At 43.9% G+C, this 13,736-nt stretch overlaps 4 protein-coding genes across 6 annotated transcripts in view; 1 reads left to right on the top strand and 3 right to left on the bottom strand.

Annotated features, from left to right (window-relative positions):
* Positions 1 to 2,862: 2,862 nt before the first annotated feature.
* On the bottom strand, positions 2,863 to 4,088 carry LOC139786432 (uncharacterized). The gene is made up of 2 exons (XM_071725601.1): positions 3,485 to 4,088; positions 2,863 to 3,197 (listed from the first exon to the last, which is right to left on the bottom strand). Exons 1-2 carry the CDS (start codon positions 3,892 to 3,894, stop codon positions 2,882 to 2,884), a joined length of 726 nt encoding a protein of 241 aa, XP_071581702.1. The 5' UTR covers positions 3,895 to 4,088; the 3' UTR covers positions 2,863 to 2,881.
* Positions 4,089 to 4,168: 80 nt separating this feature from the next.
* On the bottom strand, positions 4,169 to 7,739 carry LOC139786422 (uncharacterized). Its single transcript, XM_071725595.1, has one exon. The coding sequence runs from the start codon at positions 7,411 to 7,413 to the stop codon at positions 5,914 to 5,916; it is 1,500 nt and encodes a 499-aa protein (XP_071581696.1). The 5' UTR covers positions 7,414 to 7,739; the 3' UTR covers positions 4,169 to 5,913.
* Positions 7,740 to 8,389: 650 nt separating this feature from the next.
* Positions 8,390 to 13,736, top strand: part of LOC139786380 (uncharacterized) — a 31,017-nt gene continuing 25,670 nt past the window's right edge. For 2 of the 3 annotated variants that reach the window (XM_071725548.1, XM_071725561.1), the window contains exon 1: positions 8,679 to 8,803. Coding sequence is in view for 1 of the 3 variants with exons in the window: in XM_071725544.1 (XP_071581645.1) it covers positions 8,752 to 8,803 (52 nt within the window). In the remaining 2 variants the exon portion in view is untranslated. Of the gene's footprint in view, positions 8,804 to 13,736 lie in introns of all 3 variants that reach the window. The other variant, XM_071725544.1, reaches the window with a different exon arrangement.
* On the bottom strand, positions 10,042 to 12,973 carry LOC139786371 (uncharacterized). Its single transcript, XM_071725536.1, has 3 exons — positions 12,268 to 12,973; positions 11,592 to 11,767; positions 10,042 to 10,478 (listed from the first exon to the last, which is right to left on the bottom strand). Exons 1-3 carry the CDS (start codon positions 12,332 to 12,334, stop codon positions 10,209 to 10,211), a joined length of 513 nt encoding a protein of 170 aa, XP_071581637.1. The 5' UTR covers positions 12,335 to 12,973; the 3' UTR covers positions 10,042 to 10,208.

The raw sequence follows: 13,736 nt of genomic DNA, 5'->3' as shown, positions 1-13,736 counted from the left end.
GGTGAGCTGGAAGCCGAATGGGGCACGGAATCGCGTGAAATAGAGCAGAATTCTCCGATGTGACTGTGCCATGCCCCCCGCATCAAAGTCTCTTGATCTCGGCGGTTTATCGTCGCGGGGTTCGCGCGGCGCGTAGAGCCGGCTCTGTTTCCTGGCCGAGACCGGCTCTCGCAACATCGGGCGTCTAAGCGGCTCGCCGGCGGGCGGCCGGGCGATGCCCATCGACCACGCGGTTACGAACCGCGTGTATGCCTTTGTGTTGATAGCTGCGTGCGCGCAACGACGACGACGACGAAGACGACGTTTGCGAATAGAAAACTCCTCGGCGGCGGCCGTCCTGAGGAGAGTCGCATGCTCGTGAATAAGACTTTTGCGTTCCGCCTCGTACCTGCGAGGCCGTCGTCGTCGCCGCGCGCTGCCCTAAGTAAATATTCCGGAATGTTCTGGAATATTGTTGTAAAAGGAATCACCTGTAAAACGAAAAGATAGATATCGAAAGACTCCCGGAGTAAGCAAGGTCGAAAAAATTCCGAGAAATTACTTAGAACCCGAGCGCGTACGCGGACTTGTTTATCTTCCGGGAATTGTCTCGCCCGCGGCGCATCGAAAACAAGTAAAGCGGGAGCGAGCGAGACGGAACGTATTATTACGAAGTTGAATTTGTAGCTGTAATTGGAAAAAGATATCAAACGTATGTGCGGTTAAATATGTATCGCGTATACATTAAATTTACGAATTTCCTGGGAGCTCAACGCGACCGATAATGGTCGGAAAATTTCATGTATCAACATTGGCGTGATCAATAATTGCTGGTAATATCGCTCGTCGCGTATAAACGCATTTTGTAGATTACCCAAAAACCCTTTATCTCGCGGTGGACGCGTATTACGTTTTACAAATTTATCAAAGAACTGGGTCATGAAGGAATTATGATTTAAAATCGGATTGCATCGGAATATACATCGGCTCTTATCCGTGGAATATTTGATAAAATGTAAGTTGCGCGGTGTAGAGGGATCACGAGAACTACCTTCCCTCCCGTTTTCCGAGGCACAGGCGAGTTTCGAGCTTTATTTGTTGCCGAAATGGTCGACTTCATAAAATGTCTCTCGCTCCGTCTCGAGCCGCGCGCGAGGTAAGTTCCTGGAAGGAACCGCGCCGCCGCCGGGGCCGACCAGATAAACATTGTCGATCCCAAGTATTTTCCCCGAAACTTTCTCGACCTCGTACTCTCTCAGGAATATTTTCCAAGTTCTTCTATTTCCCCCGAGCAGCGCGCGCACGCTCATTGCGCGCCTTTGTCACCGTCTCGATGATCCGCGCGGTGCCAACACCCGCCGAAGGACGTCGGATCCGCCTCGACAGCTGCGTTTCTAGCATCGAAAGGCACTTATCTAAGGTACTTGTCGCATTTTTTTCCCTTTCCTCGAGCCTCTCCCGCCCGGAGAGGGTCTCCACGTGGTCTCCTACGTGCCGGCCGCGTATCGCTCAAGGATCCACGACACCTGCGAAAAAGAAATGGGAGAAGTCGCCCTTCGGGCGACGGTGTTTGCAGCGCAATCGGAAGACGGGTAGTGGTATCAAGTGATAACGGGAGACGGCGGAATGAAAGGGCGGCTGTGTGACACCCGCGCGCGTACCGGAATTCGAGCGAACAATCGCGCGGGCACCCCGACCCTCCCCTTCCGCGCGCGCAAGTAACCGGAAACTACCCGGCAACGGAGATACAACGCGTGACGTGCGCGGCTTTGTTCGTTTTACGAGCGTTTCTTTCCTTCGTTTTTTTTATTTTTTTATTTTTTTTTACGCGGCCTGATTAATCTCGTTCTACGACTAATCGCGTGACACGGCGACCAATCGAGACGAACGTGACGGCGGAAACGAGCCCGAGTTTTCCCTCCGCGATAAATCGCACTGACAGCCTTAACCGATTCTTAATGGTGATCCCTGTTTCCATCTTGTCGGCGGTCCAATTAAGATATACACGGTGCCCCAGAAGAGAGATACGCTTAATCTTGATCACGTGTTTCCGAGATCAAAATCGCGGGAGTTTTTTTTTCTCAGGAAAAATTTCAGGGCGATTATTCGTCGCAGCCTATTAATGTCCAAACGATTGAGCATCTTGATACTTCGTTTCCTGTCATTTTTTTTCCTCGCCGGAAATGCGACTCAATTTCACGCAGCTTGAGAACCGTCCGCAGCGCGGCTTTTAGTCGAAGAAAAATTGGTATGGCGTTGGTCGGCAAGAGCAGAGTCGTTAAAATAATAGTGGCGGTACACCCCGTAGATGAAGTAACAAAATTTAATTAATCGAGGTTAACGCCGATCGGCATCGCTGCAACCGGTCCTAACCGCCCATCATATTACTCTGCAAGATAACCGCTGTCGTTAGTCGTTAGCATGACCAGATAAATATATTGTCGCTGAATATTGTCAGGTAACTCGGGCGTAACCACATTTTCGCACTCCATTTTTATCTAATCGATACGGAGTCTCGTTACTTTCCCTATGTCGCGCGCATTAATTACAAATAATGGTTTTTCGCACTGTCGCTTGTTCGACCATTTAATAAATAGGATAAGCCATAAGGAGTAGATTAATAAGGCAATAACATGTACGGAGAACCGGTTGCAGCGTTTATGTACGTAACTGTGTGAATAATGCACCCGTGTAATCGCATATTGTGTGCGAAGTAAACATTGGAGAGAATAAGGCTCAGATTCCAATATATGGCAGATTAATGGCAGGCAAGTATTTATATAACGTTCTATAAAGAGCACATACTCCTGCTATAAAAACCAAACTAATTTGATTTTAAATCTTTAAGAAGCTCACACACGTCTGGCGCGATTGTATCTTGTATCTAAATTGTATCGCGTTATTAATCAGATTTATGTAAGTCGCGTCGCTTCTCTTCTTTACATAGATCGAGCAGATTTAACCGTGCAAAATTATGAGTCTCATTCATGCGGTTGCAGCCGCACAAGTCAGAATCGGAGCTCGAGTCATTGCTACCGCGGGCTTCAACGTTGGTCGTTCGAAATACTTCCCGTCGAAGATCGTCCGTTATGTCCGATCGTTTATCGGCGGACGACAAGTAATCCAAAAGGTCAGCAACAATTTCACGACGTGGCCTGTTGAAAAATGTACCTACAACCTCGGGAATATCGATGAGCGGCTGCTTCGATAGGACGTGCCTGCGAGAGCGATTTTAATGACGTATCATTAATCTCGAACGATATTCTCGTCGCGTATTAAATATTATAATTGGCGTTTCGCGCTTTTTATAAAATTATTATTAAAGGAAAGGCACAAATATTAAATATAAATCTCCATACAGTGACATGTAGGTAAACAACTGTAATAAAACGTAAGTATAACGAAATAATTATAATAAAATTAAGTATAAATTTAAACAAAGAGAGAGAGAGAGAGAGAGACATTTTTTTAAAGCAATTATAAATTATTAGACACTTGCGAGTACCTCAGTAAAATACCGATAAAGCCTCTAATTTCCGGGTGTGATTTAAGATAAATTTCGTTTTCCTTTCGAGTGTTCATTTTCATTTCGTTCAAAGCTTGTTTCTGATCTCTCGTTAGTGCGCCCACATCGTAATTTTGCATGCCGTGCGGCGGATCCGCGGGATGAAAAGCGTTTCGGGCTTTAAAAGGCTGGTCGGACATAATGATCACCGAAATATCTCTTGACAAGGGAGTTCGCGCTAACGAAGCGTGCTTGTCGCGCGTAATATCTCCACGTATGTCAAATTTCAAATTATTACTTCGTATATAATATTTTTTGTATTTGTTCATGCGCAAATCGCGCGCAGACGCGACGCGACAAGATCCGTAAAATACAGGAGGTAACTTGACCGACAAAAAAATTTGACGCATATAAATTAGCTTTTGTTTTAACGCGAAATAACATACACGAATCTGCACACACACGCGATGCAACGGCACGGCATAAATATTGATGCAATCTATGACAGCGATACCCAGGCGATGACTCACGTCACGTCCATGTATATACTTGTGAAGATTAGCTAACTATAAGCCTTTCTAGTTAACAGCTTTGTGTGGAAAATCCAAGATGAATAGCTATGTACACACGGTTAAAAAATACATACGAAATGTTAACAATAGAGATAAAAATAAAAATCGACCTCAGCAAGATAATATTTTAATATATGCAATTAAAATAATTACTAGTAATAAATCGATAATAATGTCTCGCACACAGAAGTATATCATACGAGGTGTATCATATTTTTTCCTTTATATGCTCGTGAGAGGACGTACATGGAAAAAACATTATCAGTTCAAACGTATGCTTTAATTGCCTCTATAAATTGTTCACATTTTGTATGTGAATGTTGGTCATGGATATGTTTTCGTCCTGATAGATTTTTCCGAGTTCAAATATTTTTCTACATTTTTGCATATAAATTTATTTCCAGATCGTGCTCTTGCATTTTAAAATAATAGAGCAGTGTGCTCGAATAGTATTCTCGCGAAAAATATGCATTTGTCGTATTTATAACAAAGTATTGCAAGTTAGTATATACAAGTCATATTTATATCAAACCGCTATATTTAATTATCGACTACCGAATCGCATGAGCTAGTTGTTATATTAATCTTTTTATCTCTCCTATTTATTACACGCTATATATTACGCGCGCGCGCGCGCGCGATACAATATCTATCCTTTATCACATTCTCAGAAATGTCTGATCCCGGTATCGTAGTTGATTTAAGAGAACTATTATGATTCTCTTTTTCTTTGTTTTTGTTTTTGTTTTTTATCATGTCGTACCGCGGACGAGGACATTAAATCAATATGTCTTTAATAAATAGGCCCGTAGGTCGTTATCGATTCCACCTGATCGTTATTGCGCTATCGAGAGGATCGTGATTCAAGATAATTTCTTCCAGCAAGTCCCATTTGCTGTTAATTGGCTTGTTTATTCTCCCATATTTGACTAGATATTGGACTTTCTATAATACACGCGATATTCGCACGAGAATCTCGTTATCTACCTAATACCGGGTAGAAAATAAAGAATATATCTCTCGTACATATTTTCGAGTTATATTTCAACCTGTTAGCATACAGGAGGGCTTTCCCTCGAGGAGAGAGAGAATCACGTTCTTATTGCGTCTTTCCGAGGTGCGGAAGATCGCGTCCGTAAAAAGCGCCCGCCTGATGTATCGCTCGCGTTGTACACTAACAGGTTAATATTCTACAGTCTACACGTTGTAAAACGGAAAAAAATAATACGAGCGGGGGCGAGTGATGGGGCGCGTCGCGCGAATACGGTAATTAAAATGCCCCGGCAGGAAACGACGTCGCGCTCCGACTCCTTTATTATCCTGCCGCGCAACGACGACGACGACGACGACGCGACGCCGCGAACCCGAGTTTTTCTGCGACTCATCGCTCAGTTCGCGGCATCGGATATTGCGGCGGCGACGTCGTTGATTTTTTTTCTGTTCCTTCTTTTCCTCGAGAACCGGGGGTTTTCTGTGGATTGCGCAAGAAAATAATGTAAATGCCCGTGAGCGCGCAGTTGAGTTGGCGTGAACATAATGACGAGCAAGGAGGAACTGTTGTCGCCGCGAAATTACGTAACGTTGTACCTATATGATAATCTAGGGAAGGAGCATCCCGCGGTTTTGCACGCTGCGGTTGCAACTGATAAAAAAATGCAACCTCTATACACAAAGAGGTTAGATTGACATGTAGACTGTGCGTGTGTCTTGCGTTTTGCGAACTGCGGCCTATGTAGACCGGGCTTAAGAACTTGATCCGTCGCATCACACGCATTTTTTTTTTTCGGCGGTCGAAAAATAAAGTCGCTGATTCTAGAATGCGCACATTGCGCACAGTCATCGGACATCGGATCCGTTTTACGAGATCGTCGCGACTCCGGTCTCCGGTTTCTTCATGACGCACCGCAACTTGTTCGCGAGCTTACGCCGTAGTTTCTTGTGGGCAGCGAGCATCAGGAGCCACAGAATCGGCCATATCAGCCGGCATATCTTCATCACCACGAGCTTGTTCATGCAGGCGAAGAGCAGGCCGAAGAACCACGGCGCGCCCATCAGCAGGTACAGCTGCAAGAAGAGGAAATACTTCTTCCTGAGGGCGTTGGTGTGATTCCTCGTCGCTATCTCCGTGCTCCGTCGTATCCGTATGATCTTGTACGTGGTGAACACGAACAGCACATTGTTCCAGAAGAGCGTCAGCAGCGGAATGCCGAAGAAGTATATGTTCACCACGTAGTTCGGCCCGTCGTGGTAGCGGCGGTAATTCGGCTTGAGCGGCAAGTCCACCGGGATGCCGGGGCAAAATTCCAGGATGACGGCGACGACGGCGGGTAGGAAGGCGCAGCCCCACGCGAAAACGCCGTACAGCAGCAGCCGCCTGTTCTCCTCCTGACTCGTCTGCTGACCGGATCCCGTCATCCAGCGGAATCGCGTGATGGACAGGGCCATGTCGAGGCAGATCACGTTCAGCCAGAACACCGTGGCGTTCGTGAAGTACTGCATCAGTATCCACAGGAGCGTCTCGGAGTCGTCGCTTATCGGGACGTCGCACAAGTTGCAGTAGGCGAGAAGCGTCAGCAGGCACCCCTGTAACAGCAGGCAGACGTTGTGGCGGAGCACCGCGCGATTGTAGATGCCTCTGCCGAGTTCCGGAACGGATAGGTACACCACGACGACGATGGTGGACAGGACGACGTGGGCCACGTTGGTGTCCATGTAGGTCTGCGCGCCCCAGAAGAACACTGATCTCAGATCGTTGCAGTGGTGAACGACTTCCGTCTCATCCTCCTGCGACGATACGTTCGCCACGCTGATGGTGGTAATGGTAGTAATAGTCGTCACGGTGATGATTGTCGTCGTCGTTGTCGTCGTCGACGTAGTTTTCATCATCACTCTCGTTCTCGTCGAGTTCTCTCTGTCCGAAGTCACTCCCGAATTGGCCTTCGCGCACTTGATCAGCACCGTCGTACCGTTGATCATATTCTCGATGCAGTAGTCTGAGTAGTCCTTCGATGCGTGAAAGATGAAAGAGATAGGCGGGTGGTCGCGCGGACGATGTCTCGAACCGGCGTCATCCTCCTCCTCGTCGTCGCGGCAGCTCAGACCCTGCACGGATGCGATCACCGTGGTGATCCTCCGCGAATGTTGGGACGACATCGTTCGCCAGGCATCGTACGTGGTGTAGTTGAGCTTGTCCGGCTCCGCGTGGACGCACTCGAGGTCCTCGTTGAACGCGTAACCGGCGACGCAGCACTTCTTCGGCGCGACCGGCTGGTACGCCGTGACCTTCGTTGTCGTCGGATGGGCCGCGATCGAGACGAGGCGTAGCAGGAAAATCACAGCGAGTGGTGGCACGTGCATACTGGCACATCCGATGCCTCACCTCCTCGCACTGACCGACCGTGTCCAGACTGTAACGATCGCGGACGTGTCTTCTCGTCGTTTGACAAGTCGGAAACAATCAGGGACCGGGTGTCTTGCCAGCGCACTACTACCGCACAACGCCGCCGTATTTTTCTCCCATTTCTCTGGATGACGCAGCCACGCCAGCCATGCGAATGTTTATCGCGGTAGTAGACAGGCTCGAACACCGACACGTTGTCTTCGGCTGTGAGCCACGGACGTGCGGTCAATTTTCGCAACTGACCATTATAACAAAACCGATGAATCTTGCGGAAACGAGAGTTTGGAAATTTTCCGATCGACGCGTTACGTTTTCTTAAAAGCAACTGATGGAGGCAGGAAGGAAAGCCACGTGTTGCTGAACTCTTTGAAATTTATTGAACATTTAATTAAATAATATTTCTTTTTTTTTATAATAAGATATTTCCTTTCATGTAAAGGCATTATTAATCCATCCGATTAATATATTTAGTATCAGTTTTCATATAAATTCATCAGATTTTTAAAATTTATTAGATTTTGAAGATTTAAATAAAATCTAATAAAATGCATGAAAACTGAGTCAATAATGACTTTACATAGGCTTTATTACCTATTTTTAATGAAAATCATAAATAAATCACAAAGATATTTTAAGGAATAGACAGTTTAAAAAGGACTATATATCTGTAAGATTTAAATTTAATAAAGTTGGATGAAAACTTAGTTAATAATGGCTTTATATAGTACTTTATTAGATTTTTAATAAAAATCTAATAAAATCAGAAATAAATCACAAAGATATTTTAATGAACATAGTTTAAAAAGGACTACATATCCGGGTGTCCAGATTGACCTGAAATCAATATTGTTCAAATCACAACGTCAATCAGGCATACTTGTATACTTGGTCGCATCACGGAACTTTCTGCCGCGAGCTGCGTTTGCGAAGTGCGAAATATTCGCGCGACGTAGTACGGCGGGGAACGCGCGGTAAGGTCGGGCGCTATCGATTTTACGACCAATTAATCGCGAGACACAAAAGGATTTTTCGTATATTTATGTGACACGGTCGTGCATCTGCCTCGAACGCGCATCAGTCATGTCGACGTGTGCGTGCCGATTATGCAAAGAGTTTCCTCCTGTTGTCGTACGTTTCTCAGTATTCGTCCGGGGGAAGCGTGTCGACGTGCGGAAAGCGCTCCAACGTCAGTCGTCACGAGCAGTGCGATTGTTGCAGGCAATAAATCCCCAGCTTGATCCTTCGCGGATGAGGCGAAGATACAGGCGCGGAATAGCGAAGAACACCGCGGGCATATGAAGGTGAACGCCGTCGCCGTCGCAGAAGGGGGACAAGGACGAGGAAAAGGTAAGGTGATACAACTGGAGTAATGCGTCAGCGACGAATATGACTGAATATGACTACTGTTAATGGTGGTGGTGGTGGTGGTGGTGGTAGCGGCGAAGAGACCGTCGACTTCTCGCGATCCTCTCGAGAGAGAGTTGCGAATCGCGAGACTGAGCTTTACGAAATTAACCGGTTCGAGCGAAGTTACCGCTAATCAGACATGAGATTAGGTTAGGTTTATGCAGTTATCGTAGCGTGAAAATTTTGATTGATTATCGCTCAGATCGTTGGGACTGGCTCGACAATGTTTCTTTAATATAATTCTTTAATATAACAGATTTAACCGATAATTAAAAAAATATATAAATATAGAATTATAAATATAGAAATATAAAAATATATTTTAAATTAATTCGCGTTGAACTACTCTTTTAGCCGGTTGTTAATTATTTTGTTTTGTGTTATGTAAAAATATTTATATGCTCTGGTAATTGATATAGCGATCAATAACTGATAGCCCATCCGTCGGCTAGGTTGCACACAGATATTATTTACTCCGAAAATTATTTCTTCTTTTAGTAACCATCCATCTGTTTCTTTTCTAATTTCGCTTTTTTTACATTGTTTTCTTATTTAAGAAATTAGAAAAAAAGAATGATATTTGTATTTTTACGTCTTGCTTACATGCGGTCGATATTACCGCAACCCGGTAATATCGGTCGGTAAATTTAAATAAGGTTGTTCTCCATTTTGTTCCAGTTCTCCACAGTGGTAGATTTGAATTTAATTTAATCTCGGAACTGCAAATAAAATTGCAGTTTGGCTGACTAAAGATGAGAGAAATTAAATTATTTACCGTATTTGAAACAGACCGAAACAATCGTAAAAGCGACGCAGAATAATTAATTTTTCTCGCGAATCAATCTTCTCTCGCTCTGTTAACATTGTTTCGATTTATTGTTAGACAACCAACTACATCCGCATTAGAAGAATAATTTAATTTATTAATTAGAAAAGAATTAATAAAAATTAATACATTAAGAGCTAACCAATTTCGGGATTTATCAGCTCAAAAGACTCGGGAATGCGTTAACATTTCGCCGATGGCGATAGATATACTGGCATTTTGGCCTGCAGCGAACAAATTTAACGCGCCATGAATAAAAACGCTTTTAAAAAGCCATTGTAATTTTGACATTTTAAAATATGTAAATAAACTTTTTTGAAAAAGGAGGTTTTACACATTAATAAATACAATCCACGTTATACACACAATATATTAAGCGTAGTTTTCCGCGTCACGTCGGCGAGGCGTTAAATTTTTATGTATATGGGGAGATACAGGCAAATGAGGCAAATCGGAGCGCCGCGGCCGTCGGGCGCTGTCGAGGGGCATGTATTGTGATTAGAGGCTTTATTGACACTGTCAGGACGGGTACATGATAACGGTCAATATCGCTTGGAGCGCGAGGGCCAGCAGGAGGTCGATTTCTTTGATCGTTAGGTCGTTGGCGGTGCCGGTACCGTTGTTGCATAGATTAGTCTCGCAACAGGCGGTGCAGGCGTAGAGCTTGGTGCGCTCGCCGATCACGATGCACCCGGGCTCGCATTTGTTCGTGCAGTTTCTCTCGAGGGACCACGTCTTCGGGCTGGAGGTCGAGTTCTCGGTGCTGGTGGTGTAGGAGAATCGCTTCACCTGCAACGCGCGCGCACTCGTCACATCGTTTTTTTTTCCCCAATTTCATTAGGTGTGTGCAGTTTTACCGAGCGTCCTTCTGTTTGGACTCTCAGCATGTGAGATCTGTGCGCAAGAGAAAAATTAGACGAGAGACATTCATAATTACGTTTAAAAAGAAAGCTATTTGTTTTATCATTGTATAAATAAGCCGTCCAGCCTCTGGTTGGGCGATTTTATGCTATTATAAGAGCTTTCACGCGGCGATATTTCCGCGTAGAAAAATTCACGGATTTTCATGCGAGGATCTGTTTCATAAAGGAAAGCCGATAGCTCGTATCCTATATACTTTGTGGATTTGTATATTTTGCAGATATATGCGATTGAGCCTTTTCTATAAAAAAAAAAGAATATTGCGAAAATATGGCGGTTGTTACGTTTTTAACGTATATTAACGTTTTTAACGTATATTTAACATATATGAATAACGTATACGCGAGAAGGTATTAATAGATGGAAAGGATTATTCATGTTTTTTTAAATATTAAGTACTTAATATTTTAAACACACATTTCTGTTAAAAACAAAAATTTACGGGGATAGTATTACGGTATTGTCCTATATTATTCAGCGTGCTTTCTGTTACGTTAGAGAAATCGGAGGAAATTGTGGATGAAATCTTCTCTATATATCACCTGACATTTCGACGATTGCTGTAGCTGGTAAATAGACAGCCGCGATTCGCAGATCTCACGCGCGTAATAATTTTACCGCATGGATAGACGCTCGCTCGTGAACGCGATGCGTGTGTGTGGGTTCAATTAGATATTAATTTGCTCAGATAAACAAGTAACATGGTTTAAATTGTCGTAACGAGTTAAACGCGCGCGCGCGAATTTGCCGCGAACCCGTTCGTTAAAATCGCACTTCCGCAAACTCGTAACGCAACTGGGAGAACTATTCCAATTTTCGTCTGAAAGCAGGTCAATCATATTCCCACGTAATATTGTATTCTGTACAAAATGTTGTGTGTGTGTGTGTGTGTGTGTGCAAAATTATGATACAAATTATGTAGGAGGATCGCATATTCGTGTTGTGTAAAATCGAAGGATATACAAACCTATGCTATCTTACCATGCAGATTCTTTTATCGTCCACGCATTTATGATTGTAGGTACTGGTATTGCCAGTATTGCCAGTGAGATTGATACATTTCTCACCGTCGTTCATAGTGAAGCACCGATAACACCACAAGTCGTTGGCTCTTTCAGAAGCCGCGTGGGTCCGATGCTCTTTTGACATTAGCTGACCTGTGTTTCATAAACGTCCGTATTACACACACGCGCAATCGATATGAATTTATTATATTAAAAGTTACGGACTGCCATATTTGTCGTCCAATCAAATATTCTTGCATTCCAAAAATATTACGTGTAGAGATATGTATATATATTGAGAAATGAAATTGGAAAGAAGGAATAAATGACAGATTATATCAAATAAATTTATCTGTTTTACGTAGATTTCTCTCGCTTTCAATCCGTCTCTTTTTCCAATTTATTTGCAATCGAATATAGTTATAACCTTTCGTCTACAAAAATAACCTTTTTAAAAGACGAGCAGCGTCTTCTATTTTAGTACTACACCGAAAAAATTAACATTTTATCCTCTAAATCTCTTCACATATTAAGGTCTCTCCAATTAAATTGAATTAAAGAAAATTTTTTCCTACGCAAATTTGATGTTTCCAAAAATAATCGTGACGTTATATCGCACAACTACATTTTTATTCCAAGTATTCCGCACTTACCGCTTGTAAGGGCGATCAGTGTGACGAGCAGGAAGCACGTGATAGCGACGTGTACGTTCGCGTTCATCTCGGAGGGGGCCTCGTCGCGAGACTAAACTAATCGCAACGACGCGACGACCCGAGAAGTGGGCGGCTCACATCTTCGCCACGATTGCCTTCGCGCGATACGCACGCGGGGCTTTACGTGGCCAGTCGCAAGACTCGCAAGGGATCCGGACGATGGTCCAGCCAGTGTACGGCAGCTGGTTCCGCCATGCTGCGTCGGCGTCGACGCCTGCGTCGACAGCTGCGTCGGGCTTGCTCCAGAAACCTCGAAAGTCCGAAAATCAATAATCGCGACCGGTGAGAGGATTTGTCTCCGCAGCCACGACCCGCTCGATGTCGAAAGCCGTTGCGTGCGCGATCGCCGGTCGGGACGAACCTGAAACAACAACCTGAGACAAAGGGATGTTTGAATGTGTGTTTCCTCTCTCTTTGATCATCCGTCATCCGTATGGGGTACGCGATCAATCTCGGGGACGAACGCTGGGAAACCCAGTTCTGCCGCACCGACGATCGTAACCCTTCGCCGGGACTTAATTGTCGGTGATGATTGTCGGCAACGGGAAGGATAATTCGTTTCGTCGCCAGCGTCATCAAATAAAAACGCAAACGATCGATAGAGGCCTTTGGAAGCCTGGAACTTGCGACGGAGCTTCCGGAACCTGGAACTCGATGCGCGATATCACTTAATAATATCCAAGAGTCTTTTAATCTATTTCTCGCAAATATTCCTTTATTAATCCAGAATTGATTTTTTTTATATATAAAATAGCGTGGGCTGGAACAATAACAAGTTCTTTAATTAATTATTTTATTAAAATGTAAATTTGGTGCTTTTTATACGCTATGCAATTTTATATGCTTTGAATATTTAATTTATATGATACATAAAAGCATAGAATAAATATTCTACGTATAAGATGCAATATTCTTTTTAGCACACTTACGTCTTGAATTATTAGGAGTGCAGGCTAGTGACATCTAGCTTGGAAAGAAGCGATGTGGTAGAGTGTATGATAAGGCATTGTAGTCCGGTTTTAACCACTCGATATTATCTCGAGTGATTTTTTGTTAGACAGCATACATACATTTACGCAAAGCCATTAGCTATATAGAGATATGATAATATAAATCTCTCTCACCCTTTTTATGCGAAGCTATTATGCTTGAAAATTTTATCCCTCATTCTACTTTATATATATGTATAATATGATCGTACCTTAGAATCACCAGAAGCACTTTTCTCATGTGTTAGTAAGAATCATAAAGAGTCTCTTTATGACTTTTTCGCCATTTATAACCTCCGGCGACTTTCAATATTACAGAGGAATATTCTTCTTTCGGAATATTTTTGCGACGGTTCTCTCAAAAATGCGAGAGCCACCACTGGCGGTTCTAAACGTCAACGTCTCTATTTTCTAACTCTA

The sequence above is a fragment of the Temnothorax nylanderi genome, unplaced genomic scaffold (assembly GCF_030848795.1).
Source record: "Temnothorax nylanderi isolate EJ_2023f unplaced genomic scaffold, tnyl_v1.0 TNYL_tig0009_pilon, whole genome shotgun sequence".
NCBI classification, from domain to species: domain Eukaryota; kingdom Metazoa; phylum Arthropoda; class Insecta; order Hymenoptera; family Formicidae; genus Temnothorax; species Temnothorax nylanderi.
The sequence above is the reverse complement of the archived record's forward strand: the minus strand, read 5'-3'. Positions and strand labels throughout refer to the sequence as shown.

Bases quoted from the DNA above. Each gene is read 5' to 3' on its own strand.
- LOC139786432 (XM_071725601.1), bottom strand. From the start codon at position 3,894: ATGCGTCAAATTTTTTTGTCGGTCAAGTTACCTCCTGTATTTTACGGA. The intron at 3,198-3,484 runs GTACTCGCAAGT...TCGCTCTCGCAG, and splicing joins TTTATCGGTATTTTACTGAG to GCACGTCCTATCGAAGCAGC.
- LOC139786422 (XM_071725595.1), bottom strand. From the start codon at position 7,413: ATGCACGTGCCACCACTCGCTGTGATTTTCCTGCTACGCCTCGTCTCG.
- LOC139786371 (XM_071725536.1), bottom strand. From the start codon at position 12,334: ATGAACGCGAACGTACACGTCGCTATCACGTGCTTCCTGCTCGTCACA. The intron at 11,768-12,267 runs GTAAGTGCGGAA...TATGAAACACAG, and splicing joins ACTGATCGCCCTTACAAGCG to GTCAGCTAATGTCAAAAGAG. The intron at 10,479-11,591 runs GTAAGATAGCAT...CGCGCGTTGCAG, and splicing joins ACGATAAAAGAATCTGCATG to GTGAAGCGATTCTCCTACAC.